The 26,009-nt window shown below is 35.6% G+C and overlaps 2 protein-coding genes across 4 annotated transcripts; both read left to right on the forward strand.

Moving 5' to 3' along the window:
* The first annotated feature begins 1,577 nt into the window (after positions 1–1,577).
* Positions 1,578–24,295, forward strand: LOC109078556 (CD48 antigen-like). 3 transcript variants are annotated; one of them, XR_006153123.1, is made up of 7 exons: positions 1,578–1,730; positions 2,592–2,900; positions 3,165–3,425; positions 3,578–3,694; positions 19,356–19,664; positions 19,755–20,040; positions 23,579–23,712. XR_006153123.1 is itself a non-coding variant. In XM_042711555.1 (6 exons), exons 1-6 carry the CDS (start codon positions 1,685–1,687, stop codon positions 23,863–23,865), a joined length of 1,329 nt encoding a protein of 442 aa, XP_042567489.1. In that variant the 5' UTR covers positions 1,578–1,684; the 3' UTR covers positions 23,866–24,295. The 3 variants fall into 3 exon arrangements, 2 of the variants coding, with proteins under 2 accessions (XP_042567489.1, XP_042567502.1); XM_042711555.1 differs by lacking the exon at positions 19,755–20,040 and having other exon boundaries at positions 23,579–24,295; XM_042711568.1 differs by lacking the exons at positions 19,356–19,664; positions 19,755–20,040; positions 23,579–23,712 and adding exons at positions 11,232–11,278; positions 12,083–12,601 and having other exon boundaries at positions 1,579–1,730.
* Positions 13,269–16,501, forward strand: LOC109058068. Its single transcript, XM_019075289.2, has 6 exons — positions 13,269–13,917; positions 14,211–14,519; positions 14,868–15,119; positions 15,298–15,432; positions 15,924–15,964; positions 16,095–16,501. Exons 1-6 carry the CDS (start codon positions 13,869–13,871, stop codon positions 16,182–16,184), a joined length of 876 nt encoding a protein of 291 aa, XP_018930834.1. The 5' UTR covers positions 13,269–13,868; the 3' UTR covers positions 16,185–16,501.
* Positions 24,296–26,009: the final 1,714 nt, after the last annotated feature.

The following is a 26,009-nucleotide window of genomic DNA, read 5'->3' on the forward strand; positions in this document are numbered from 1 at the left end:
AAATGTCTTCTTTTGTGTTCTTCTTCTTCAAAAAAAAAAAAAAAAAAACTCATACAGGTTTGGAACAACATGAGGGTGAGTAAATGATGACAGCTTTCATTTTCGGGTGAACTATCCCTTTGTAGGGGAATTTACAGTTAAAACCCAAGGACCAGATGTGCCGCAATGAAGACCAGGAGTCAGAGATGCGTTCAATTAAAGAAAAATTTACTGAAGAACATGGTTTGCAGTTTCATCAGCAGAAGTCAGCTTCAGTACTCTCGATGGAGTTCGTAGGCCGCTCTGCGTACAACTCAAAATCACTAACAATTATACTCTTGACAGAGAACTAATTGCGTCAATGCATAAGTCAGCAAAATTCTGATTGGTTCCAAAACCTAGATAAACTCTGTAAAGACGTATATATCTGATAAGCTGGACATTGGCAGCTGATCTTTCGTCCTAGGACTGTCTGAGCTTCTCCCTGTACAGACAGATACTAACACATACGCAGAAAACATATCAGAACTTCAAGGCCGTCTAGCCCTAGCTAGAATTTTATCAGTATGGTTTGTTACACACACACTATGAAGTCATCATCTTAGAGAGTAGAAGTACAGCATAAAGCAGGATTCTTTAATATCTCATAAGCGCACATAAGGTTACACATTTTACTCTTGCCATAACTTGATTAATAGTCAAACAAGAAATAATGTAATTATATAATTAATATCAATATGAAGGATATAGCAACTCGGCATCCACTCCTTCACCTTCAAGTGTACAGATCCCTACATACTGTATATTGCCATAATATGTGTAGTTTCCAGAGTAGTATTTGTTTTCCCCTAAATCAAATGTTATGAGGATATTCCTAATGAGGGAATATTCTATCCTAAAGGACAGAGTTTTTTTTTCATCATGTATTTTGCATATTTTTTTCACCATTGCAAAAATTAATAGCCAAAATGTGCTTTTTACTGTGAAATGCTAGTGAAATAGTAAATTCACACATACTGTGGGGTAGAAAGTGTTTTTACTGGAGTCTCAACTGACTCCATTCTGCTCATGTTTCTACCACAGACCAAGCTGAACTGAAACGGTTTCATATCATTTCAATGTTTTCAAGCAACTTGGCAGTTTCCTCTTTTTAAGGATGCACTGAAATGAATATTCTTGGTCGAAGCCAAACAAAATGAAACTGGGCTGAAGGCCGAATACCAAACACGTTTTTCCAAGGTTTTTTTCAACATGTATTTTGCCATCCAGAATCCCTAGTGACTCCACTGCCTGTAGGACATTCTTTAGCCCACAAAACCCACTTTTCCAAGTCAAACCACAAATGTTTGATTGGGTGAATTAGCATGGGGTCCCGGCTTGGTCGTTGGGTACACAGACCCATGCACAGAAGGCTGAATTAGCTGATAAAATGTATGAAACATGATGTATACATGGCATCCTACATGATGGACTGCTCCCTTTGAAGACAAGCTGACAGGTTGACAAGTGCAAAACCTTCTAGGATCTGCACATACTCACTATTGGTTAGTAAAAAAAAGTGGTTAACTCTATAGCATCTTCCTTTGCTCTGAGATCTCTTTTCAGAGTGGGACTGTGATTTCTTTTAATTTGAAAACAATCAACTTCCTCTTCTTGTAACAGTAAAATATCACCACAGCAGGACAGACTCCATCTGTCTACTGCAATGGAATTTGGTCACATTCTCATGTTCTTCATGATCTCTAGCACAGGTGACAAAACCCATTCATTTTATCTCTGATTTTTTGACTAATAGTTTTATTAATTATGTGCAATACATGACTGTAGGCCATTCAAGTGATGTTTCATTTCCATAACCATACCTGCGAAGATGTATGTTGTTTGTATACAGTATTCAAAACCTTCACTTCTGTTAATATGATTAAGAGATGACATTATGTATTTTGCTATAGAAGGCTTCATGTTATCATCAAAACAAACAACAACAAAAAAAATCTAGCTTTTTTAATGAATGTTAAAATAAATAAAAAAAATAAAAAATAAAAAATAAAATCACTATTTCAGCAGGCTACCACTGCTTGATAATAAAAGTCATTTATTGATATTTGTTAAAATGGCATATTCACAGCTGAAGTTGTTTTATGGTCTTTTTATGGTTTTCAGTATTTCACAGGACAGAAACACATTTTCAATCAATCAATCAATCAATCAATCAATCAATCAAAAGAAATAATGTGTCAAGAGAGGAATATGCTATTTGTCTAACTAAAATATCAGCTCCACTTAGAGGAAATGTTATGCATAATAAATACATACTATAAATAAAAACAGGTAAAGGTCAAAAGTGGTTGTGTGGTTAAAAGGTACCAAGTAGCAAATATGAATAAGGATAAGCAAAGGGAGCAGTCCATCATGCAGGGTGCCATGTATAATGTTTTAGTACATTCGATCAGCTTTTTTTTTCAGTTTCACATGCAATAAAACGTGGGATATACATTATAAACATGTATATACCTCGTAGAAAAGGAATTTAACTTGGGAAAAGAAAGAAATATATATGAATCTGGTGAATTCACTACTCCCACAGTACGTTTATCTTTCTCTCTCCTCAGGGTTCAGTGCTGAGATCTCTTTGTTTGTTCAGACGGGAGATTCTGTTCAACTGGATATACAGACACAAGAACTACCAGAGTTTGATGATTTATCCTGGAGAAATAATAAATCAGAGAATATGGTTAAATATTTTCATAAAACTAAAGAAGTAAGACTTCACTCTTCCTACAAGGACAGAGTGGATTTCAATAATAAAACCTTATCTCTGACACTGAAGAACATGCAGAAGACAGACAGTGGACTCTACACAGCAAGAACAAGTGGAGAATCAGACAATAATATTGTTACATACAGAGTATCTGTTATAGGTGAGGGTCATTTTGTTTGCTGTGTTCAAGTCAAAAGATTAATTTATGCTCAGTCTTTAATTCTGTGCAATGTTAGAATGCATAAGTACTAAAATAAAATGTTTATGCATTTAAAAAGGATATACAATTGTTGTCATGATGTACATTCCATAACAGTTAGAGAATGTATTATTTGGCAATTTAAACACAAGGTCACCTCTTTTATAGTTCATCAACAAATGTGTCTTTGTGTTACATTAAAAAAGAAATGTGTGTGTGTTTCAGATGCTGTGGAGGCTCCTGTGCTGACTGTGAACTCAAACTGGTCCAGCAGTGACTCCTGTACTGTGAACTTCACATGCAGAGCTCATGAGCTCATGATTGACTCTAGCTATCAGAACAACAGATGCTTTCCTGAAAAAGAAACATCACAGATCAACACTCTCATCCTGGACTGCAGTGAGGAATCCATCATCTGTAACCACAGCAACCCTGTCAGCTGGAAAAAAGACAGAATAAACATCACACAGCTTTGTTTTAATAAAGGTATCTAGCCAAACACACAGAGACACTCAATCATTCAGAATATAAACCAACATCTTTCAAATCAAACAGCTCATTTTGGTTACTAAATCTAGTCTAACTGCTAAACTGAACTGTCAGCTGTAGTTCTTAATGATATACATCTCATTTTCCAGAGAACGACTCAAAGAATATCCAGACTGGTTCATCTCTCCTGGGGCCAGTAGTTGGTTTGGTGGCAGTGTGCATTTTGATATGTCTTTCAGTCTTTCTGTACTGCAAGTATAAAAAAGGTATGTCCATGTTGCCTCACATATATTCTCTATAAAAAACTGCTTTTGTAAAGTAATTAAAAATAATGATGAAAATAGATTTATGCTATCTTTTTCTCTTTTAATCAATTAATAGTTCTTGTCTCAACTGAATATCCTCTGATCAGACTAAGTTAGTAACCAACTAGTAAAGATCTTTGAGAACAACTATTCAGTACAATACATTCTAGTTTTTCCAATTTAGAGCTTAATTTTCAGTTCCCATATTCACCTCAACACAACACAACCTGAAATGCACATAACTACAATGAGGACAGCGCTTAGCTGGTGCTAAGCAATAATTCAAGTACATTCACAAAGAAAGCAAGGAAGAACAAATGCAATACAAAGGATTACTACTTAAGACTAATGTAATCATTATCTTTGTTAAGTTTACACTACACTGGTTGTACATGAGAAAACCCTGAGATACAGAAGTTCCACATTTTAGAGCCGTTTGGAATTAACAGCCAGTATATGAGATTAAATGAATATATTATTTTTTATAATTCTTGATGTTGATACTGTATATTGTAGGGGTGGGATGGTTCGCAAAAAAAAAAAATCGAACCGTTCGGTTATCCACACACGGTTCGGCACACGGCAAGCCCAAAGGGTCAGAATTACGCTATAGATTAATCACGTTTGCAGCCAAACGCTGTTAAATACGTCGTTTTAAACCATATTTGCACCGCAAAAAACGCAGTTGTGATTGCAAACGGCATAAAAAACGTGCAAAAATACGTCAATGACCCTGTATCTGAGGGCGTTTTAGTGTACATGAAAAACGCATTTTTTTACGCAGTTCATGTTGCCATATGATGACGTAAAAAACGCAGTTTTGGTTGCACAGAGCGCGCGTCATTTACGGCGTTTTGCTAATAGTACAATGAGCCACACGCCAGGGGTCAGCAACCTGTGGCATTCGAACCAACATCACCAAACCAATGGTAAACTAAAACAGACCAGACTAATTGAGCACAGATCATTTTAGCCAAATAAATTAATAGGATATATTTACGTACAATAGCCCATAACATTTTGGATATTTTCATCTCTACTAACATTAAACATATTAATTAAAGATTGCACCTCTTCATCATAGTTTAAGGTAGGCTTATTGCTAAGATTTCATGCTCAGCAATTATCCTACCTTCCCCATTTTATGTATTCAACTTATTACACAAATACCTTTTACTACTGCGTTAGTAAATAACTGGACACAGCTTTGAGTATTGTTCGCACAACGAGAAAACGTCCCTAGTAAGCAAGATTAAAGTGTTTAAAAGTTGCGCATCATATCAGCCTGTTGATAGCCTACTTGTTAAAGTGCCCGACTCGCTCCAGTCTCTGGTTCGTGTTCGGCTCTTAGCAGGTCTAGCCGGAATTTCAACGTTGATTAACCGGTGGATCAACATCGGGTTCCATGGTCGAATCAACATTGGATTATGTTTAGATTTTGCAAATTGGATTAGCATTGATACTGTGACATTGTTTCACCATAGTACCTTTCAACATGGTTGAATACACAACTGTACGTTCAGTTAGAACCTAGTTTGCATTTAGATTAACCCTGTACATTCATAAAGGTTAAAAATCAAAGCACTGGCAGCAATGGGATTACAACCAACTTCAATAAACTACCACATGCTCAATTTTTTAAAACAAGTGTTATTTTGGAAACATTCTGTAGAAAACAAATGAATATAATCCCAAAATTTAGCTTGCAGTGTTTATGCATGGATGTTTTGTTAAAAACATGTAGAAAAACGATCCAAATACAATATTTAAAGACTAAAAAAAGGTTTTTGTAAAAAAAAAAAAAAAAAAAAAAAAGAAAAACTTGCATATTTTGCCCTGCACTTGCAAGAGAATCCCTTGTACTTAGAAACCTTTGATCTTTTTATTTTGGTGAAAAACTATAGTTTTTGTGAAAACATTTTTTACTAATGTGTCTCATTACAAGAGATTTGTACATTTGTGCAGAGAAAATGTTGAACAGTTTGAGAATGGAACCTGCAACAGAAACCGTGTCAGTGGTAAAGGGGTATAGGAGCATGTGACCCATCTTGATTTTTGTCGACAGCCAGAGGTAGCACCAAATTTGACGAGACAGTCGCCTTGAAATTCTTTACGCAAGAAAAACCCTGCCTTGAATGAAATGCATTTAATATTTTAAGTAGAAATGTTTCTTCAAATTCTGATAAAATGTTAGAACCTTGTTTATATAGCACGGTTGTGCTTCGGGTGATCCTTGAATGTGTCCCAGCTCTAGGTCCTCTCTGATGCCATCCCCTCCACTCTCTCCCACTTGTGCGCTTTCTGTATGGTCCTGTACTAAATACTCATAAAATATCAACTTTGAAATATTTTTAACTAAAAATTGAATGCAAAACAAATCACATACAACAATTTTGCTTTACAGTTCAATAACAGTGGGGTTGGAAACAAAGTGCACAACACTATTCATTAAACACTTATATTTAATGTATTCAGATGAAAGTTTGCAATATTAGCAAATTATTCACAAGCATTGTTTTCAGAGCCCCAGTTACACTGTTTTAATCAGAATCCTAACTATACAGTGTATTTGGTAAAACAAGTAAAATCAAATTAAGTACATTTTTATTAAACCAAGTAAAATCAGAACCTATCACAAAAGGTCAATGAATCTCTAACAGAAGTGACAGTGCAATGTAGCAGATGAACAATTCCTTATAGCAATTTGCCAATAATAAGCTGGATCCTTGATGACTCTACAAGGGGAAAGAAGAAATGGTTTACTGAAACGTTCTTAAAAAGCAGGAATTCATTTTATACCATTTCTTTAAACCAGTGGTTCTCCAACTTTTTACACCAACCAATTCAGAAAATATTTGGCTCTCTAAGTACCACCATAATGACCAACATTAAATTTCAGCAGCGTAGTAGGCCTAACTATTCAGCTACAGCTCTGCATAGTTTTACACGAGGCAGTTTTATTCCTAATAAGAATATTTATTGTTGTCAGCCACTTCAACATTATAAATACACAGTTTAAACATTAACACTGTATTGTGCTTACATACAGGTAAATGAAAAAAATTTATGATTGAATTAAAATGTGTTGTACCAAAAGTGAAATAAAAACTGTACTGTACTTAAATGTAAAACAACAACACCACCAAAAAAAAACTTTACTCAAATAAAGATCAAATTAAAATGTATTAACATTAATTTATATTTAATTTAGTGATTCCTCTGCATACTACTAGAGGGAGCCTGAGCACCACTAGTGCTACATGTACCACACTTTGAGAACCACTGCTTTAAACAGTCTTTAATTCATTTGAATTGTACTGACATTTACGATTATCCAGAAAACACTAACAGAGTATCTTTGAGACTATTGTACGATTAACAATATAACACACCTAATGCATGGCATTCACATCAGAAAAATGTGAAAAATCTCTAAAAGACAGACATTAACAAATTACCAACATCACACAACATCAGATGAGCATCTAACTTTAGCATCTGTGATACAGAATACAAATATACACACAAACATATTTATCTTCTGCAGGTTACATGTCCTTTACCCATTTATAAACTCTGGTAACGTTATTGTAACAATATAAAAACTCCATAATAACGGGAAGAAGGAGGCGGGAACCGGCGAACACTCAACTATAACTTTAATAATAAAATAAACATAAAATAGCGCGACAGCCCCTCACGGGCGACTGCCGCGCACAAATAAAACCCAAACCACAAAATAAAACCCAGGTTTGGTCCTCTCTCGTCCTTCACTGTCGTCGCTCCTCTTTTGTATCCTCCCAATCTCCTCCGTGGGACTCGAGACCGGTGAGTGGAGCAGGTGTCGCTCATTTCCCAATCACTCCTCCGGCCTCGCTCCGTTCCCACGGCTCTCGGCCCCACCCCACTCGTCACATACCCCCATCGCCCCTCGCAGGGTACCCACGAGAGGAGCGATGACAGAGAAGGACGAGATTTTATGTTTTTTTTATTATTAAATTTATATTTGAATTTATTTGTGCGCGGCAATCGCACAGTTATAGTTGAATGTTTGCCGGTTCCCGCCTCCTTCTTCCCGTGACTATGGAGTTTTTTTATTGTTACACTGGTGCCGAAACCCAGGAGGAAGGAGGGATGCGCTGCCGAAGATCCGCTCACGGTGGCTGCACCTACCTGTAGGAAAGACAGACAAACCAAGAGAAAAAAAAATGAAATGAAAAGAAGAGAAACAAACGAGAGAGGGGAGAGAGGAAAAAAAAATAAAAAAAAAAAAATCCGGTTCCCAGACACGCTGCCGCTCGGCCCTCCACCAGCTGGGTGAACTCTTCCGCGGTGCCTGGCGGCGGCACTGGATGGCCCTCGGTGGACGGCACGACACTCCTCCGCCGCCCGGTGGACGGCGACGGCTCCTCGCTTTCGGGCAGCCAGCAGGAGTCCCCCGTTCCCTGCTCCTCCCCATTCCGGCGGATGGCAGCAGGCTCCGGCCACCTGGCGAACGGCGGCGACTCCTCTTCTCCCTCAAGGACGGCAGCCGCCCGTCCACATCGCGGGCGGCCGGCAGCGAGTTCGTCCATCCCCGGCAACTCACTCCAGCCCACCGCCTCCAGCGTCCACGGCGCCAGACTGCTACGCCCAGCTCGATGGCACCGCGGATTCACCCCAGCGGCGAGGGATCTTCTTCAGCACCACCCTCCTTCCTCCCGGGTTTCGGCACCAGTGTAACAATAAAAAAACTCCATAGTCACGGGAAGAAGGAGGCGGGAACCGGCGAACATTCAACTATAACTTTAATAATAAAATAAAAATAAAATAGCGCGACAGCCCCTCACGGGCGACTGCCGCGCACAAATAAAACCCAAACCACAAAATAAAACCCAGGCCTGGTCCTCTCTCGTCCTTCACTGTCGTCGCTCCTCTTTTGTATCCTCCCAACCTCCTCCATGGGACTCGAGACCGGTGAGTGGAGCAGGTGTCGCTCATTTCCCAATCACTCCACAGCCCCACTCGTCACAGTTATACTTTACTATTTTTGAAAGGTAATAAAGATAGTGATTTTCTTACCTGATTTTGCCCATTTGTTTGCAGGACCTGGATCACATCTGACCCTGTGTTCACATTCCAGTTTTTGTTCTCCGTTGACATGTCACAACTCAAATTTGCTCAAAATAAAAATTTAACAGGCAAATATAAAATAATTCGGGACCAGCCGAGCGGTTTTAATGAGCAGCATTTAACGCACAGTTCAAACGTACTGGCTGCGGGAATCAGTGGGCGTGGCTCATTATACTATTAGCAAAATGCAGTAAATGATGTGCACTCTGAGCAACCAAAACGGGGTTTTTTTACGCTGTCATATGGCAACATGAACGGCGTAAAAAACAGCGTTTTTCATGCACACTAAAACGCCATCAGATACGGCGTCATTGACGTATTTTTGCACGTTTTTTTATGGCGTTTGTAATCACAACGGCGTATTTGGCAGCGCAAATACTGCTTAAAACTCTGTATTTGACAAAATATTTCTTTTTTTGTAGTTTAGAACTTAATTTAGTTATTTAAGTAATTTAACTTATTTATTTTTTGTCGAGGCAGCATCTTTATTTTCAGTTTAAGTTTTTCGTCTAATAAATTTTATTTTTATTTTTATTTTATTTTAGCCTTTAAAAAGTTTTAGCTAACAATAGCAGCACTGACATACACATGCAATTGTATTACGTCACCCACATGCACTTCTCTCTGCTGTAAAAAAATGTGTTTTTTAAATTTTATTTATTTGAGTGACGAACAACAAATCAAAATACAAACAAAAAGTAATAAAGAGACAAAAAATACAAAAAATATAGCTTAATTTTCGTTTTTCCGTTCTTCAGACAGAACGAAATAATAATAATAGTGATGATAATAATAATAATAATTAAATCAAACTGTCATTTCTCTTTATTTCTTTTTGTTCGTATTTAGATTTGTTGTTAAATCAAACTTGAGTTACTCAAATAAAGAAATATTCCTAGCCCAGAGTCGGTACTGTTAAAAAAATAACTGGTTTGATTTGATCATGAGTCATATCCTCTGGGTCTGAGTGCAGTTATTGGATAGCATATTGTAGTAAGATTGGAGATTAATCCTAATAAATATGACGTTACAGTAAAAATATTACAAAACATTTAAAACAGTGTATTTTTATCATTTCAGCAGCGTGCAGATGAAATATATATGGGTTTATAATTGTTAAATAATTAACAATTACATTAAAGTAGGATAAAGATGTGGTATCGGCCTATGTTCAATGTTTGTAGAGATGAAAATATACAAAAAGTTACTTAACATTTCCTATCAGTTCACAGGCACTTCTTCTGCTTAAACGATCTGTGGTAAAATAGTCTGGTCTGGTTCTGTTCGTCATTGATTGGGTGAGAACAGTTCAATATTACTGGCTGTGGAAATCAGCAGGCGTGGCTCATTATACTACAAGGAAAATGCTGTAAATAACATGCGCTTTTGTGCAATCAGAAAAGCGTTTTTTACAACGTCCTGTGGCAAGTCTAACGGCATTAAAAGTGGCACTTTTTACAAACACTAAAATGCCGTTTCTTACTGCATTTTTTACGGTTTACGGACATTTTTTTTTTACGGTGTCTGCTATCAGGACGGCGTATTTGACGCTGCTAACACGCAAATAATGTAAACGTAAAAAATGTAAACGCGATAAATCTATAGAGTAATTCTGAACCTTTCGGCTTGCCATAGTTCAACTTAAATCTGACAGTGCACCTGTAATAGGCTATGGTTTCTTATAAATAACACGTAAAAGAAAAACAGGGTTTGGCTAATGTATGTTTCTGTTGATGGATGCGTATTCTGGCTTCCCAGAACATTACAACAGCGATGAGAAAAAAGACAAAAAAAAAAAAAAAACACCCCGTTGACAAACCATTCACTCTTATTCAATGCGAATGCTGTGTGCTGGAACATGAGCAGTCATTTATTGCGTCATCACCCGGGTGTTGAGGCGCGCGCACAGGTGAGACCTGAACAGCACACGTTGATATCTGTCTTTAAACTAAATTCATATAAGTTTTGCCAGTTTAAACATTTAAGAGCCAGAGGACTCACTGCTCTTGATTGAATAGCATTTGTTTCTTTAATAAATATTAATCTTTAATTTATACAGTCAAATATGCAATGCTGTATAACATTTGATTACTTTATTCATTTTCTGTACATTAAAACTAATGCTAGACCTACCTAAAAAAACCCTGAAAAATCACTGTTTATTTTATTTGTATCTTTACTCTTTTGCATTATTTGTGCTGTTGCTTGTAGTTAGATAGAATATTCTTTTTTTCTTTATTTTTAATTGAAAGTATAGTTTTTCCATAAACATAGCACATACCGAACCATACCGAAACCGTGACTATCAAACCGTGATACAAACCGAACCTTGAAAGATTGAACCGTTCCATCCCTAATATATTGCTGTAAAATCTAAACCTCACAGATGCCCAAGATGACGGAGAAGGTAGTTCAGTCTATGCTCAAGTTGAGGTAAGCTTCAAATTACTGTTCATCATTAAGCTCACAGACATCACTGATATTATTTCATGCTATTTAGCTCTTTTTAATCATGTTAAACATCAAAAATATTTTGGGAAGATGTATCATGTACATCTATTTCTGCAATATTTGGTTATTTGTCTTAATGCTTCAATCGACACAAATCAGTAGTTCCCAGCCTATTCAAAACATCTACTTGCTATCTTTAATTGTATCGCAAATGTAAACATATTATCTAAACAAAAGCCATAAGCACATTAAACTTAAAGGCAATATCTGACTTGGCATATACTCTTATAAATAAGGTTCCAAAATGGGGTTACCATTGAAGAACCATAGTGTGAAGAACAACGTATGCATCTAAAGAACCTTTTTTCCCCTCACTTCAATAAACATTAAGCACAATGGAAAGGTTGTGTGGATGTTAAAGATTCTTCATGAAACCATAGATGTCAATAAAGAAAGAGTGTAGCAGAAAGCATTGAGACACATTTATTATGTCCTTGGACATACTACTATACATTTGTTGTGTGTTACATCTGTGGGTGAAACTGTTGATGTGCCTGTGTGTAACTGTGCAGTGTTTTGTACTTTTGTAGTCTCTCTTGATTTCCTTTCTCAATTTCACAAGCAATTAAAAAGAAATGGCAAGTAACACACTGAATTAAACATGAAATTGTATTTTCTTGTAAAGTGTACTCCAATAATCCTTTATCAGAACAAATATTTTTACAGTGAGGGATGCAACTAAAAAACACACACAAAAAAAAACCTTTTCCCTATGCATTTGATTAGGCTGAAGCCCAGACAGAAGAGGAAGCGGGAGGCAATGGACCCAACACAGTCTACTGCACAGTAGGACAACACCAAAAAGCCACAATCCCCCCTGCAACAGACCGTACAATTTATTCAGTGGTGTACAAACAACCAAACGAGGAACCATCCGCCATTACTTCCGATGACACTTAAAATGAAACTGTGGCTATTTGTCATGCATGGGGAAGCTGTCACAATGCCTGATCACAAAAAGGCATCCTTTGTTACATTTCTCATGTTTTGTATTCCTTGTGCTTTACTTTACTGGTGTGCTTTATATGGACTTACTTTGCATTTTGCCCTGTTCTGTTCCTGTTTCTTGTGTCATGTTTGTAGTTCCTTTGTAGAAGTCTCCATCATATTACAGATAATTGCTATTCTCTGCACTATCTTTATATATGGTTAAATGCTTTATATGCTGTTCTGATATTCAGCCAAAGTTGTTTGTCCAATTAAGTTGTATTCTCTAGCAATGGTTTAATATATTGATTTCAAACATCCACATCCAAACTGTCTTAATATTGTGTAAATTCTTAATTTGATTTTGTTATACAGAATGTATAGCTTCTAAAAAATAACCCCAAAGTGAGCAATATTAGCAGAAGTGAAAAATAGTGTGAGCACTAAATAGTGTGACAACTAACGGTCTGCCCCGCATGCAAATCAGCAGATGGGTATAATATTGACCTCACCTCTCATGATATATATATATATTTAACAAGTATGCATTTCAATTCAAACAGGTGTGAAGCCAGAGAAGCTAATGCAGTATGTAAATCCAGTACAAACATTACATTTACTAATATGATTGTATATAAACTTGCCAAATCACAAGAATCTTTTCAGTGCATTTTGATTGAAAACCACTAGATGGCGACATTAAATCTTATTTCTGCCCATATGTTTCTCAACCAGTACAAAACAAAACACAGTAAAAACATTCATTCATTTATTCATACATACATATCTTATTTAAATTGTGCTTTTGTTGATTCTTGGCTTAGTTTTGGAGATATCTTTACCAGAGAAAACACTGATGAAGCTTATGGATAGGCCTACCTGCACATCATGCAGAAAAAATATACTTATTCACAAATTAAGAATGAATTCCCACAAAGTAAGAATTTGTTACCTTGTTTTTTCAAAATTAATTTCTTATTTCAGTTAAATCGTGCCCACAAATTAAGAATATGTACCCACTAATTAATTTGTTTCCTTGTATTGATTTATTAAAAAAAAGGGAACAAATAAGTGTAATATAACCAACCATAAATCATGACTTATTGTACAAACTAAAAGACGTTTAACAACTTAAAAAACAAAGTAATAATAATAAAAAACATTGCACTAGTTCAAGTCAGGAACTGAAATCAGGAAGTCAGATATAGACTTCTGTAAGCAGCCATGTTATAGACAGCAGAGCAAACCACTGTTAAAAATAGCATCACACAACTGCACTGATGTGTCTGCCATTTCACAGAAGCTGTTAGATTGCCATCTAATGGAGACCTCTTCATCAACTCCCAGTGCAGGGATGCAACTGTTATGTGTAAGACGAAAATATTTAGGTTTGAATGAACATTGAAGTTGCCTCTTACAGTCATGATTTTTCATATGAACTGGCACTAAAGCTAAGCGGAAGCAATACAACGATTCTTCCGTGTTTATGAGGCTGAAGTCACACTACATCTCACACGTATTCAACTTCCTTCACTGAAATACTTGCAGAGAATCATTGTTTGTTTGAAAGTCTTTGTTTGCCACAATGAAATTTAGGCTGCTCCTGTCATTTGTTCTTCTTACATACAACAAAGGTACAAAATCCTGTAATTTTACTGTCTTTAATTAATTATTTCTTCTGGTAACAATCACTGAAGTGAAGGGCAATTTTAAAATTCTCTCTATTTTTTTAATTCTTAAGTTTTAGTAAAGTCTCTTTTTTCATGTTAGAATTGTTTTTTGTTTCAATTCAAAATTGTCCATTAAACAAATTAAAATGCAATTAAAATTTTAGCTTGTGTCAACTGTATGATTACTGTCCATGAAAACAGCAAGCAAACAGCTACTGTTTGTATTTTAATAAAAGGCTTATTTTCTCTCTCCTCAGGGTTCAGTGCTGAGATCTCTGTGTTTGTTGAGACAGGAGATTCTGTTCAACTGGATATACAGACACAAGAACTACCAGAGTTTGATCTTTTATACTGGAGTAATGATAAATCAGAGAGTATAGTTAAATATTTTTATAAAACTAAAGTGGTAAGACTTCACTCTTCCTACAAGGACAGAGTGGATTTCAATAATAAAACCTTCTCTCTGACACTTAAGAACATGCAGAAGACACACAGTGGACTCTACACAGCAAGAACAAGTGGAGAATCAGACAAGAATATTGTTACATACAGAGTATCTGTTATAGGTGAGTCTCATTTCTTTGTGAGATTATAAATATTTAAACCAGCTTGTGGCATTTTTTTTTCTTGAATTCTTCAGGTATTTTTTGTAACTTCAATTAAAGCAAAAACAAAAGTTGGAGTCCTTCTCCCGGCGATTTTAACCTTTCACATAGAGAATGCAGATAAATAATATGGTTAAAGTAATATTTTTGGATCATGTTCATACTTTGCGTTGTGTTTAGATTTGAATGTACAGTATACAGCATCTCTGTTGTCTTAATTTAACAAAATAAATAAAAAAAAATGTTAAATCACTGTGCTGTGAAACTGTGAATGTGTTTCTGATTTTGGTTTAAATGTGTGTGTTTCAGATGCTGTGGAGGCTCCTGTCCTGACTGTGAACTCAAGCGGGTCTAGTGATTCCTGTACTTTCAATTTTACATGTAGAGGTCATGTCTTCACACTCAGCTCCACTTTTGTATATGACAGCTGCTCACGAGAGGAAGTGACATCACAGATCAACACCCTCATCCTGGACTGCAGTGAGGAATCCATCATCTGTAACCATAGCAACCCTGTCAGCTGGAAAGAAGACAGAATAAACATCACACAGCTCTGTGAAGGTAAATATCTGTTTCAACATCAATAACTAGTCTTTATCTCACAACTCAAATCTCTGTTCTTGGTTTACACACTGCAAGCTGCATTTTCTCTAATGATATTTTACAGCGATAATTGTTATATGACTAAAGTTAAACATGAATAGACTGATTATTGCAGTTCTTCATATTTTACTTCCAGAGAATGAAAGACGACAAATGACGACAATCTTCTATGTTTCATCTTACAAGATTGGGCTCATTATTGTGTGTGTTGTTGTGGGAGTGATAGTATTTGCTGGTTTGGTTCTTTACTGTTTCTGCAAAAATAAAAAAGGTATGTCCATCTCATTAATACTAAAAAACTGATCTCGTATTTCTACCTAAAACAGTTTCTTTAGTACTTTTTTAGTACTTTAGTATGTTGGAATATGAAAATTAATGTGGGGTAAAATTAGCTACAAGGTTTATATTCAAAAACAACACACGATAACGTAACAGCCTCAAATTTAATTAGTCAATGTGATATTAAACCCAGATACATAATAATTGATCAAGTTTTGTCTAGTTTTATCTAATTTTCCTTCTAAGCACAACATAAAGACTCCTTGCTATTCCCCTAAATCGTTTCGAAAGAGATTTATTTTTTTAATCTTTGCTTGTGTTCTGATTGCACTAAATCTTAGTTGTTGGCAACAAATACAGTCTGTGTTACATGAGAAAAATCTCACCTTCTTGAGTCTTAAATATAACAGAAATCAAACACAAACAAACATGTTTCCACACAACCTGTAATCTGTGCAGTAAACTTACATTCTGATCTCTCAGGTGTCAAACCGGCTGATGATACAGACTACGATGATGCTGAGGTGAGATTCAAATGACCGTTCATCTCCATTCCTGCAGATGTCAGATAATAAATGTCATGTCAAACTCAATACTGAATATTTACTGTGTTTCACTTGACAGTCTGTGATGGTTTGTTTTATTTCTTTTCAGACCCAGAAGATGACAGGAGATACATGGACCACCGTCACCTACTGTACAGTAGGAGGACACCAAACACCTTCATCTGCTCATGACTGCTGAAGCTCAGACTGAACTGAGTTAAAAACACTCTGATGATTAACTGGACTCAGAAACGGAGCTTCAAGTCTGAATCTAACTAGCTGACTTAATGACTCGTGTTGGAAATTTACAGGCGCTCTTCAGTCAGTTACTGCAGAATGCTTTTGGAATGTAGTCATGCACATTGTGTTTTTATGCTATTTGAATTTGCCTTTCTTGGCCAGGATTTTCTTGAATAAGAAACTTTAAATGCAGTATTAAATAAATCTCCCCTGGATGAGTACAAGTTATATTTTATAATACTTTACAATAAACGTGTTCTCTTGTGAGCTCTGTGATACCTGAAGAATTCATGCCATCTTTACTACCTTGTTCACTAGTTTCTTTGAATGGCAGTCAACCGTTTTTTGTTTGTTTGTTTGTTTGTTTGTTTTTTCAGTCAGATATAGCATAGTTACATCATCTACCAGCAGGGGCTCGCTAACCAGATGAACATAGAGCCATTGGTGTGAACCTTTAAAAATGAATCCCATCCGTGCTCTTTATTTTACTAGCATTACTAGAACCAGTTCTTTGCTTGTACATGTTGTATTTTTCCAGTCTGTGTAGTTTATTGTTGGGTGCTGGGATGTTTTCTGTGACAGGTTCATAATAATATCTGACCATGATGAACACTGAACTGATCTGTGTGTGGTTGGACAGTCATGGCACAGATATTTCTGTTTCAAGAATACAACATCAGCCGTCTTGATGTTTGTTACAATAGTAATAGATCGTCTTCTTGCATCCTTCATTCTGCTCCTCATCAGTAACACAGGTAATGAACTAATTGAACGTCTATGTTTTGTTAATTTCTAGTGCTTTATAATGAGTTTTGTATAAAGCCTTCAATCTGCCATAGTTCTACATCTCATGCAGAGCATCTCCTGATCAGAAATCAAAAGCTAGAGTGGTTAGAAAGGGTTTTCTGTATGTAATCAAGTGAGGAATTATACTGCACTGTCTTACTGTACAGTGAGCGGCTTCATCTGTCAGTTTCACACATGTAATTGTGATCTGTTTTAGTCTAACTTTGTCTAATTTAAGTCTAATTACAAATGATTTCATAATATTACTGCTGGCTGCAGAAGAAGCTTTCCGAGTGTAACCGAAAGTGAAACAGAGAGAAATCTTCGTCAGAGTGAAACTGATTCTCTGACTGATGTGAACAGACACTGAACTGAGCTGTTTGCGCTGGGACATTTACTTGAGTGTCACTGCACAGATATTCAACTTCCTGTTTCAAGAATTCAACATCAGCCGTCTTGATTTTTGCTACAATGGAAGTAGATATGCTTGGATCCTTCATTCTTCTCCTTATCTCTAACACAGGTAAAATCAAATTCAAATGTTTATACAATAATTGACATTTTGTTATCCCTTACGAAAAAGAAGTTTATTCAAGTGTGCTATTAGTATACTTATTTTAAACTAAAAATAGGAAAGTAAACCTTTATGTACTTCTCAGAAATGGGCTTTATGTACTTCTAAGATATATACTTATAATGACAATTAAGTATACTTGACTTATACTTACAAAAACTCAAAATATACTTGAACTTTACTTAAGTATACTTAATAAAATAAACTTGAAGTATACTACTTTTTGTTAAGGGAAGGTCTTTTTGTAGTATTTAAACTCACCAGTCATAGTTTTTAGATGACATGCGACGCGAGGTAACTGAAAACAGATGAGGACACATACAGCTCCCGATCGAGGCGAAGTTCGCTGGATTTTGTCCACAAGTCATACAGCGCCTGTGTTCTGACCAATAATGCTACCAACACTGCATTTATCCTACTGTAAGGGTATGTTTAGGGTTGGGGTAGGTGTATATGTTAATAAAGCCTCACACCATATTAATATAATGCTGGAAGCGAAATCTGACAGGTAGCACTTTTGGCTATCGAATTATGCTACCGTTTGTTTTAATGGGAGGTAGCAAAATCGGTGTTTTGCCGAATTCTGTACCCCTGCCAGATAATGCACCCCCCTTCTTGAAGTCACTATCTGATCGCCTAATCCCCTCCCCACACCTACTCTAAACCTACCAATACTAGGTGGGATGCATAATCTGGCAGGGGTGCAGAATTCGGCACACGCGACAGATTTGCTGGTATGCAAACACAGGAATTCCTAATCACCCCCATGTCATCCAAGATGTTCATGTCTTTCTGTCTTCGGTCGCAAAGAAATTAAAAGGGTCATATAATGCTGCTAAAAATAACATTATTTGGTGTAATGAAATGTGTTTATGCAGTTTAAGGTTAAAAAACACATTATTTTCCACATACTGTACATTATTGTTTCTCCTTTATGCCCCGCCTTCTGAAACACGTCGATTTTCACAAGGCTCATCGCTCTAAAAAGCGAGGTGTGCTCTGATTGGCCAGCTATCCAGTGCATTGATTGGCCGAATACCTCAGGCGTGTGACGGAAATATAACTCCCCTTAACATATGCCTTAACAGCGACGAGACATAAACATAAAACCCACTATAAACGTGATATAAGCATGATTTCTAGTCGTGTCTTCCATAGGTACTGTAAGAATGTATTTGCATATTTTATAGACCTAGCTATAATTTATTTATGTGTGAGTGAATTAATATATTTTATAGAATTTATTAAAATGTTGAAAATGTTTTTCAAGACATCTTCCTTTTGAAAAGCAGGGTGAAGCACATGTGCATTATATATTGCAGTAGGTCTACATTACAGGTTATAAGTAAACATGACATACTTTAAGATTAAAATATGTATGTTTTCTGTAAATACACTTAAATTACACAAAAAGTATACTTGTGTTTTAACATAAAGCGTAACTAGCTTATATTTATTATCAACATACTTATAGAATACTTTTCAAAAATATATTAAAATTCAATTTAATACATTTTAATGCACTTCAAGTAAGTATGTTAGGAGTACAATTGTATTATAAATATACTGTGTGAATTTCAAGTACATTTTAATACATTTAAGAGTACTTTTTATTCACCTGGATTTTCTAGTGTTTTATCTATAATGATGTTTGTAAAAAAGCCATAACATTTAGTCTGCTGTAGATCTTATTCAACATGTCTACATAACATGAACTAAAGTGAGATGTAGGTGTAAAATGTTGTGAACTGTGTGTTTCTCTCTCCTCAGGGTTCAGTGCTGAGATCTCTGTGTTTGTTCAGACGGGAGATTCTGTTCAGCTGGATATACAGACACAACAACTACCAGAGTTTGATCTTTTATCCTGGAGTAATGATAAATCAGAGAATATAGTTAAATATTTGCATGAAACTAAAGAAGTAAAACTTCACTCTTCCTACAAGGACAGAGTGGATTTCAATAATAAAACCTTCTCTCTAAAACTGAAGAACATGCAGAAGACAGACAGTGGACTCTACACAGCAAGAACAAGTGGAGAATCAGACAAGAATATTGGTACATACAGAGTATCTGTTATAGGTGAGTGTGATGTGTACTGCTTATTATTCTTTGATGTAAATGTATATATGACACTTATAATTTTATTTGAAAACAATATACATTTTTCAGAAACAAAAACTTTTTTCAGACACTAAGTGTGTTTTTACGGTGGCTGAGAGAGCTCAACATGCTGCAAATGAAAAAACACCAGCAAATTAAGAAAACATCTTTGTCAGTTTGACAACACATGCGCTGCAAAGACTCACAATGTGGCCAAATACAGAAACGTGCTGCAAAGACTCACAACAAAATTAAAAACAGAAACAGCTGCAAATACCCAGACCACATTGGAAATGTATAAGGGAACCGCAACAAGTGATGAACCTGGGACAAGCTTCAGCGTCTATTCTGAAAGGTGCGATTTTTATTCATCTTGATCATATGAATTTTATTTTTTTTTTAGCCTAAATAAGCTGTCAAAATACACAATTACTGTGACTATGAAACGTTACGTAAGCTGGCTAACTTACTGTACTTTTACAAATTCCCTTACGAATATTAACCATGGTTTTACTGTATATATATAAAAAAACATGGTTACTAAAGTTAAACCATGGTAATCACAAATTACACTAACCATAGTTTAAGGTATTTGTGTAGTTACAAAAATGGTAATCACCAAAAAAAAAAAAAAAAAAAAGAAAAAAAATGGTAATGGTAAATTGGTAAATGCCGAAAACATCATTACTACACTTTTGCTATAATAAAACCATGGATAATTGTGACGGGACAGATTATGCTCCGTCACGGCACGACATTTCTGCCAATGGACAATGGATCAATATTGTCATGAATTAAAACATGAATTAAAACTCATGAACTTTATTGTACTCGGACATTTATCTTTACTTTGTAGGGACAGTTGTTATTTGAAACGCATGTATACACAATGTATTACGTAATGCTCATGCAGTTATGCCTTGGTTTGATTGTGTGCACCGATTAAATGGAGTGAGCTGCATGGAGAACAAAATGTTAAAAACTATCTATGAATTACGTGTGCTAATCAGTAGAAGTGTAAAGGTTCATCTGTCCAAACAACCACTCATCAAACCTTTTTCTATTTTGTAAAGTTTCATTTATTTGATATGCATTTGTTAACATGATTACATCGTCTTACCATGATCTCTTCTTCGCGGTTGGCTGTTCTTGGGTCTCACTGCGGAAGCGCGCCCCTAGTGAGTATTTGTGTTATGAATTTACTGATTGCTGTTGTTTGTTCTTTGCTTAATTTGTAAGTCTCACTATGTGTGGTTTAAACCCTCAGATTGTGGTAATTTGCTATCTTTAGTATTTTTTCAGATTTTATTAATTTGTATAACCCCCTGATGATGATGTTGTAATGGTTTAGGCCAATTTGAGTGGCGGGAATTGATGCTATTTAAGCAGTCTGTTCAGTATTAAATGAGGAGGGTATGTAAACGGACATCTGTAACTTGTCTTTGTCACCTGAGTGACTTTGTACCGGCTAGAAAGAAGCCAACTTTGTATATTATATTTTTGGAAGATTTTTTTTTTTTTTTTGACTCATGTCAGTTTGTTTTCGGTTTATCCAGTTTAGTCATTTATTATGTCTTATTATGGATTTTTGCTCTGCTTTTGGCCTTATTTGGGAAAATAAAGATCCCATCATCTTTGAATTTCAATTCTTCTCGTTCTTGAATGTGCTGAAACATCTACCTCTTGACTCCTAAATTTGACCATCCTACAACAATAATTTTCATTAGGGGTTCCCTTGAAGCATTTACGTTGTGGTCTGAGCTATGTACATGCCACTCTTTTCTGTATTTGGTTATGTTGTGCATATTTGCAGCACCTGCTGTCAAACTGATGAAGATGTTTTGTCAATTTGCTGGTGCTTTTTCAGTTTGTATGTGTTTCTTAAGTTGCAGCATGTTGAGCTCTAGGCCACCGTATGTTTTCACATATAGGTCATTTTAAAAGAACCAAACCCAGGTCACTACAGTGAACCAGAAAGGGAACCTGCCAAAAGTGACCTCCGTCCTTTTGGTGTTCACAATATAGCCTAGTGGCCTCCAAAGAGAAGGTTTTTTTTTTTTTTTTTTCTTTTGGTCCTCTTTGGCACTGAACTGATCTCATACCCTTTCTTTGTCACCACAACTTCATAAGAACGCAGACCCCAGCTTTCTGTGCAGTAATGGAATGCTGGAATCTGACCTGGAAAATGAGGAAGATGAAGTGGACAGGGAAGGGGGTGAGGAAGAGCTGGCAATCCCTGATCATGTCACCTGTCAAGACATTTGCAGAGCTTTAACAACGCATTTCAGTCAAATTTAAATTTAAAAGGGAGTTTTTTTAAATACAAAAGTAGTTAATTTAAAAAAAATAAAAAATTTAAAGAACAGTTTGATTGACAGCAAAGTTGGTTCAGAATGAGGAGATCTATCATATTATATGAAGATGTAGTGGATGTGTGAAGATATGATTTTTTTTTTTTGCAATTTACCAGAAATATAATGTTTTTGAAGCCTTTTTAACTGTTACAGCGCCACCTATGGTCCAATCATCATGAAACTTTGCATGCTTGTTGAGAATCAACTGTCGCACGTTCTCACTTAGTTTCATGAAATTTTGAGTTTTTGTTTAGGATCTATAGGCTTTTGGGCATATTTGGCCACACCTCTTTTCTAAATGAACCAGTTATAGCTCCCCAAAGGGTAAAATTCAACATTTTGTGATACTTATTGATCTAGAGAGTCCAAAGAATTGTACTGCAACGGTTTTATTGCGGTTGAGCAAAAACCTAGGACTAGTTTAATGCATATTAAAGTTAATAAGTTCAGTGCTGCTTCGTTTACAGCGGAAAACAAGAAAACACTTTAAACGCCACCTGTTGACAGAGAGAGAATCTGCATCACATTCAGCTCGTCTGCTGTTTCATGCAGATATTTTTATGTATAGTTTCACAAAACTGAAGTCAAACCATTCTGTTTTTGCTTCAAAATTTCTAAATTATACAATATAATTTAAATTAAAAACTGCTCATGTTGCAAGTATGCAGCATCTTTGTTTGGATCATGATTAAAATGCAGTAGTTGCCTCTAATTTTAAATGGAAAAAGCACAGACAAAACCTTATTTTTTTATATGAAGAGATTTATTTTATTTGTTTTACTTATTTATTTGATTTGGGGCTTGTTTTAAATTTTCAATTTAGTTTTGTTATTTACATTTACATTCTATTTAAATTTGATTTATTCAACAAATGCTTTTATCCAAAGCTACTTACAAATGAGGACAACAGAAGCAATGAAAATCAACAAAAGAGCAATAATATGCAAGAGCTATATTAGTATATTATTATAGTTATATTTCCGTTTCACAAAGAAATGTACAGCATTTTGTCCAAGCAATAATAAAAGGACACATTTAATTCACAATTTGTCTTAAATATCATTTTGTTTAAACAAACACAAAAAATAAAAATCGTGAATCGAATCAAATCGTGAAATCAAAATCGTCATTTGAATCGTATCGTGAGTTGAGTGAATGATTACATCCCTAACTGGGGGCTCGGTCCCTTGCTTAAGGGACTCACCTCAGTCGTGGTATTGAAGGTGGAAGAGAGCGCCGTACTTTCAGCTTCCCCACCTACAATCCCTGCCAGTACCGAGACTCTAACCCACAACCTTTGGGTAACAAGTCCGACTCTCTAACCATTAAGGCATAGGGTACTACTACTACTAAAAGGTTACTACAAAATGACTTATAATTTCAGTCTAAACAAAATAGTATGAATAAATTCATATTTAAATAAATGTCAAATAAAATAATAAATAAGTGTTTGGTCCGGGTTTACACAAGTTTTAAATTGGCAAGTTCTGGCATCCCTGAATCTGTGTATGTGACCTTTAATTTTAATATGTGTTTCAGATGCAGTGGAAGCTCCTGTCCTGACTGTAAACTCAAACTTATCCAGTCCTGACCCCTGTAACTATACATGTAATGGAAGTAACATTATCATCAGCTTCATCTATAATAGTAGCAGCTGTTCTCCAGAGGAAGTGACATCTGATCACTACACTCTAAGACTGAGCTGCATTGGTGACTCCATCATGTGTAACTACAGCAACCCAGTGAGCTGGAAGACTGACACAAAGAAGGTTAATGAACTCTGTACTGTTAATCAAAGTACATACTGTATCCACTCTGACCTGTAAATACACTCACAAATGAAGAAACAGTGTCACTCACAAGCTGCTCTAGTACATTTTGTAGAACAACTTTGTAGAATGTGCTAGAAAGTGTCAGAAAGTGTATTTTGAGGAATTGAAGTGGTTTATTCCAGCACTGTTGCTGTGAGAAAGGCAGGATGTGGTGCAAAGTTGAAGCATAGTAAATTGTTGCATGCAAAACTGTCTTTGTGTAAAAGTTTAAAAATCTTTGTGTAAATATCTATTAAACACCTTTTTGTGTAATTTACATAATACATACAAACACACATACATATGGCATATAATAATGAGATGGAGAGATGTTTGTTGAAATGTGTTTCTACACTTAACTTGAGTTTCCATCATTTTGTTTTTTGATGTTTATTGCTCTTTTGTTCTATTTCTGATTAAAACCCAGAACCTCTGAGGCTCAGCAGGAACTTGTTTTGTTTTTTCCTTGTCAGTGTGTCACTGAACTTCCGCATCTACTACGAATATGACAACGGACGGCAATTTGATTTTTCTTTCTTTTTTGGTTTTTAATCTTTATAATTTTTTACAATGGAGGCAAATCACCTACTTGTATCACTTTTTTTTTTAAATCTTACCTTCAAAACAGGTAAAATGACAGTGACCACATCACAGTTTAGTTTAGGAGTGACAGCAAGTGGAGAATATTGTGTAAATTCTTAATTTGATTTTGTTATACAGAATGTATAGCTTCTAAAAAATAACCCCAAAGTCAGCAATATTAGCAGAAGTGAAAAATAGTGTGAGCACTAAATAGTGTGACAACTAACGGTCTGCCCCACATGCGAATCAGCAGATGGGTATAATATTGACCTCACCTCTCATGATATATTTAACAAGTATGCATTTCAATTCAAACAGGTGTGAAGCCAGACAAGCTAATGCAGTATGTAAATCCAGTACAAACATTACATTTACCAATATGATTGTATATAAACTTGCCAAATCACAAGAATCTTTTCAGTGCATTTTGATTGAAAACCACTAGATGGCGACGTTAAATCTTATTTCTGGCCATATGTTTCTCAACCAGTACAAAACAAAACACAATAAAAACATTCATTCATTTATTCATACATACATATCTTTTTTAAATTGTGCTTTTGTTGATTCTTGGCTTAGTTTTGGAGATATCTTTACCAGAGGAAACACTGATGAAGCTTATGGATAGGCCTACCTGCATATCATGCAGAAAAAATATACTTATTCACAAATTAAGAATTTGTTCCCTTGTTTTTTCAAACTTAATCTCTTATTTCAGTTAAATCGTGCCCACAAATTAAGAATATGTACCCACTAATTAATTTGTTTCCTTGTATTGATTTATTAAAAAAAAGGGAACAAATAAGTGTAATATAACCAACCATAAATCATGACTTATTGTACAAACTAAAAGACGTTTAACAACTTAAAAAAAAAATAAAAAAATAAAAAAAAAAACATTGCACTAGTTCAAGTCAGGAACTGAAATCAGGAAGTCAGATATAGACTTCTGTAAGCAGCCATGTTTTAGACAGCAGAGCAAACCACTGTTAAAAATAGCATCACACAACTGCACTGATGTGACTGCCATTTCACAGAAGCTGTTAGATTGCCATCTAATGGAGACCTCTTCATCAACTCCCACTGCAGGGATTGTTTTTGGTTTCACTTCAAAATTGTCCATTAAACAAATTAAAATTCAACTAAAACTTTAGCTTGTGGCAACTGTGTTATTACTGTGTGATTAAAAACAGATATAAGCAAATAGCTACTATACTTTGTCCTTTAAATAAAGGCTTATTTTCTCTCTCCTCAGGGTTCAGTGCTGAGATCTCTGTGTTTGTTCGGACAGGAGCTTCTGTTCAGCTGGATATACAGACACAACAACTACCAGAGTTTGATATTTTATCCTGGAGAAATGAAAAAAATTAGAATATAGTTAAATATTTTCATAAAACTAAAGTGGTAAGACTTCACTCTTCCTACAAGGACAGAGTGGATTTCAATAATAAAACCTTCTCTCTGACACTGAAGAACATTCAGAAGACAGACAGTGGACTCTACACAGCAAGAACTAGTGGAGAATCAGAGAACAACATTGTTACATACAGAGCACCTGTTATAGATTAGTGTCATTT

The sequence above is a fragment of the Cyprinus carpio genome, chromosome A2, assembly GCF_018340385.1.
Source record: "Cyprinus carpio isolate SPL01 chromosome A2, ASM1834038v1, whole genome shotgun sequence".
NCBI classification, from domain to species: Eukaryota; Metazoa; Chordata; class Actinopteri; order Cypriniformes; family Cyprinidae; genus Cyprinus; species Cyprinus carpio.

Bases quoted from the DNA above. Each gene is read 5' to 3' on its own strand.
- LOC109078556 (XM_042711555.1), top strand. From the start codon at position 1,685: ATGGAATTTGGTCACATTCTCATGTTCTTCATGATCTCTAGCACAG. The intron at 2,901-3,164 runs GTGAGGGTCATT...TGTGTGTTTCAG, and splicing joins ATACAGAGTATCTGTTATAG to ATGCTGTGGAGGCTCCTGTG. The intron at 3,426-3,577 runs GTATCTAGCCAA...CTCATTTTCCAG, and splicing joins ACAGCTTTGTTTTAATAAAG to AGAACGACTCAAAGAATATC.
- LOC109058068 (XM_019075289.2), top strand. From the start codon at position 13,869: ATGAAATTTAGGCTGCTCCTGTCATTTGTTCTTCTTACATACAACAAA. The intron at 13,918-14,210 runs GTACAAAATCCT...CTCTCTCCTCAG, and splicing joins TCTTCTTACATACAACAAAG to GGTTCAGTGCTGAGATCTCT. The intron at 15,120-15,297 runs GTAAATATCTGT...TTTTACTTCCAG, and splicing joins CATCACACAGCTCTGTGAAG to AGAATGAAAGACGACAAATG.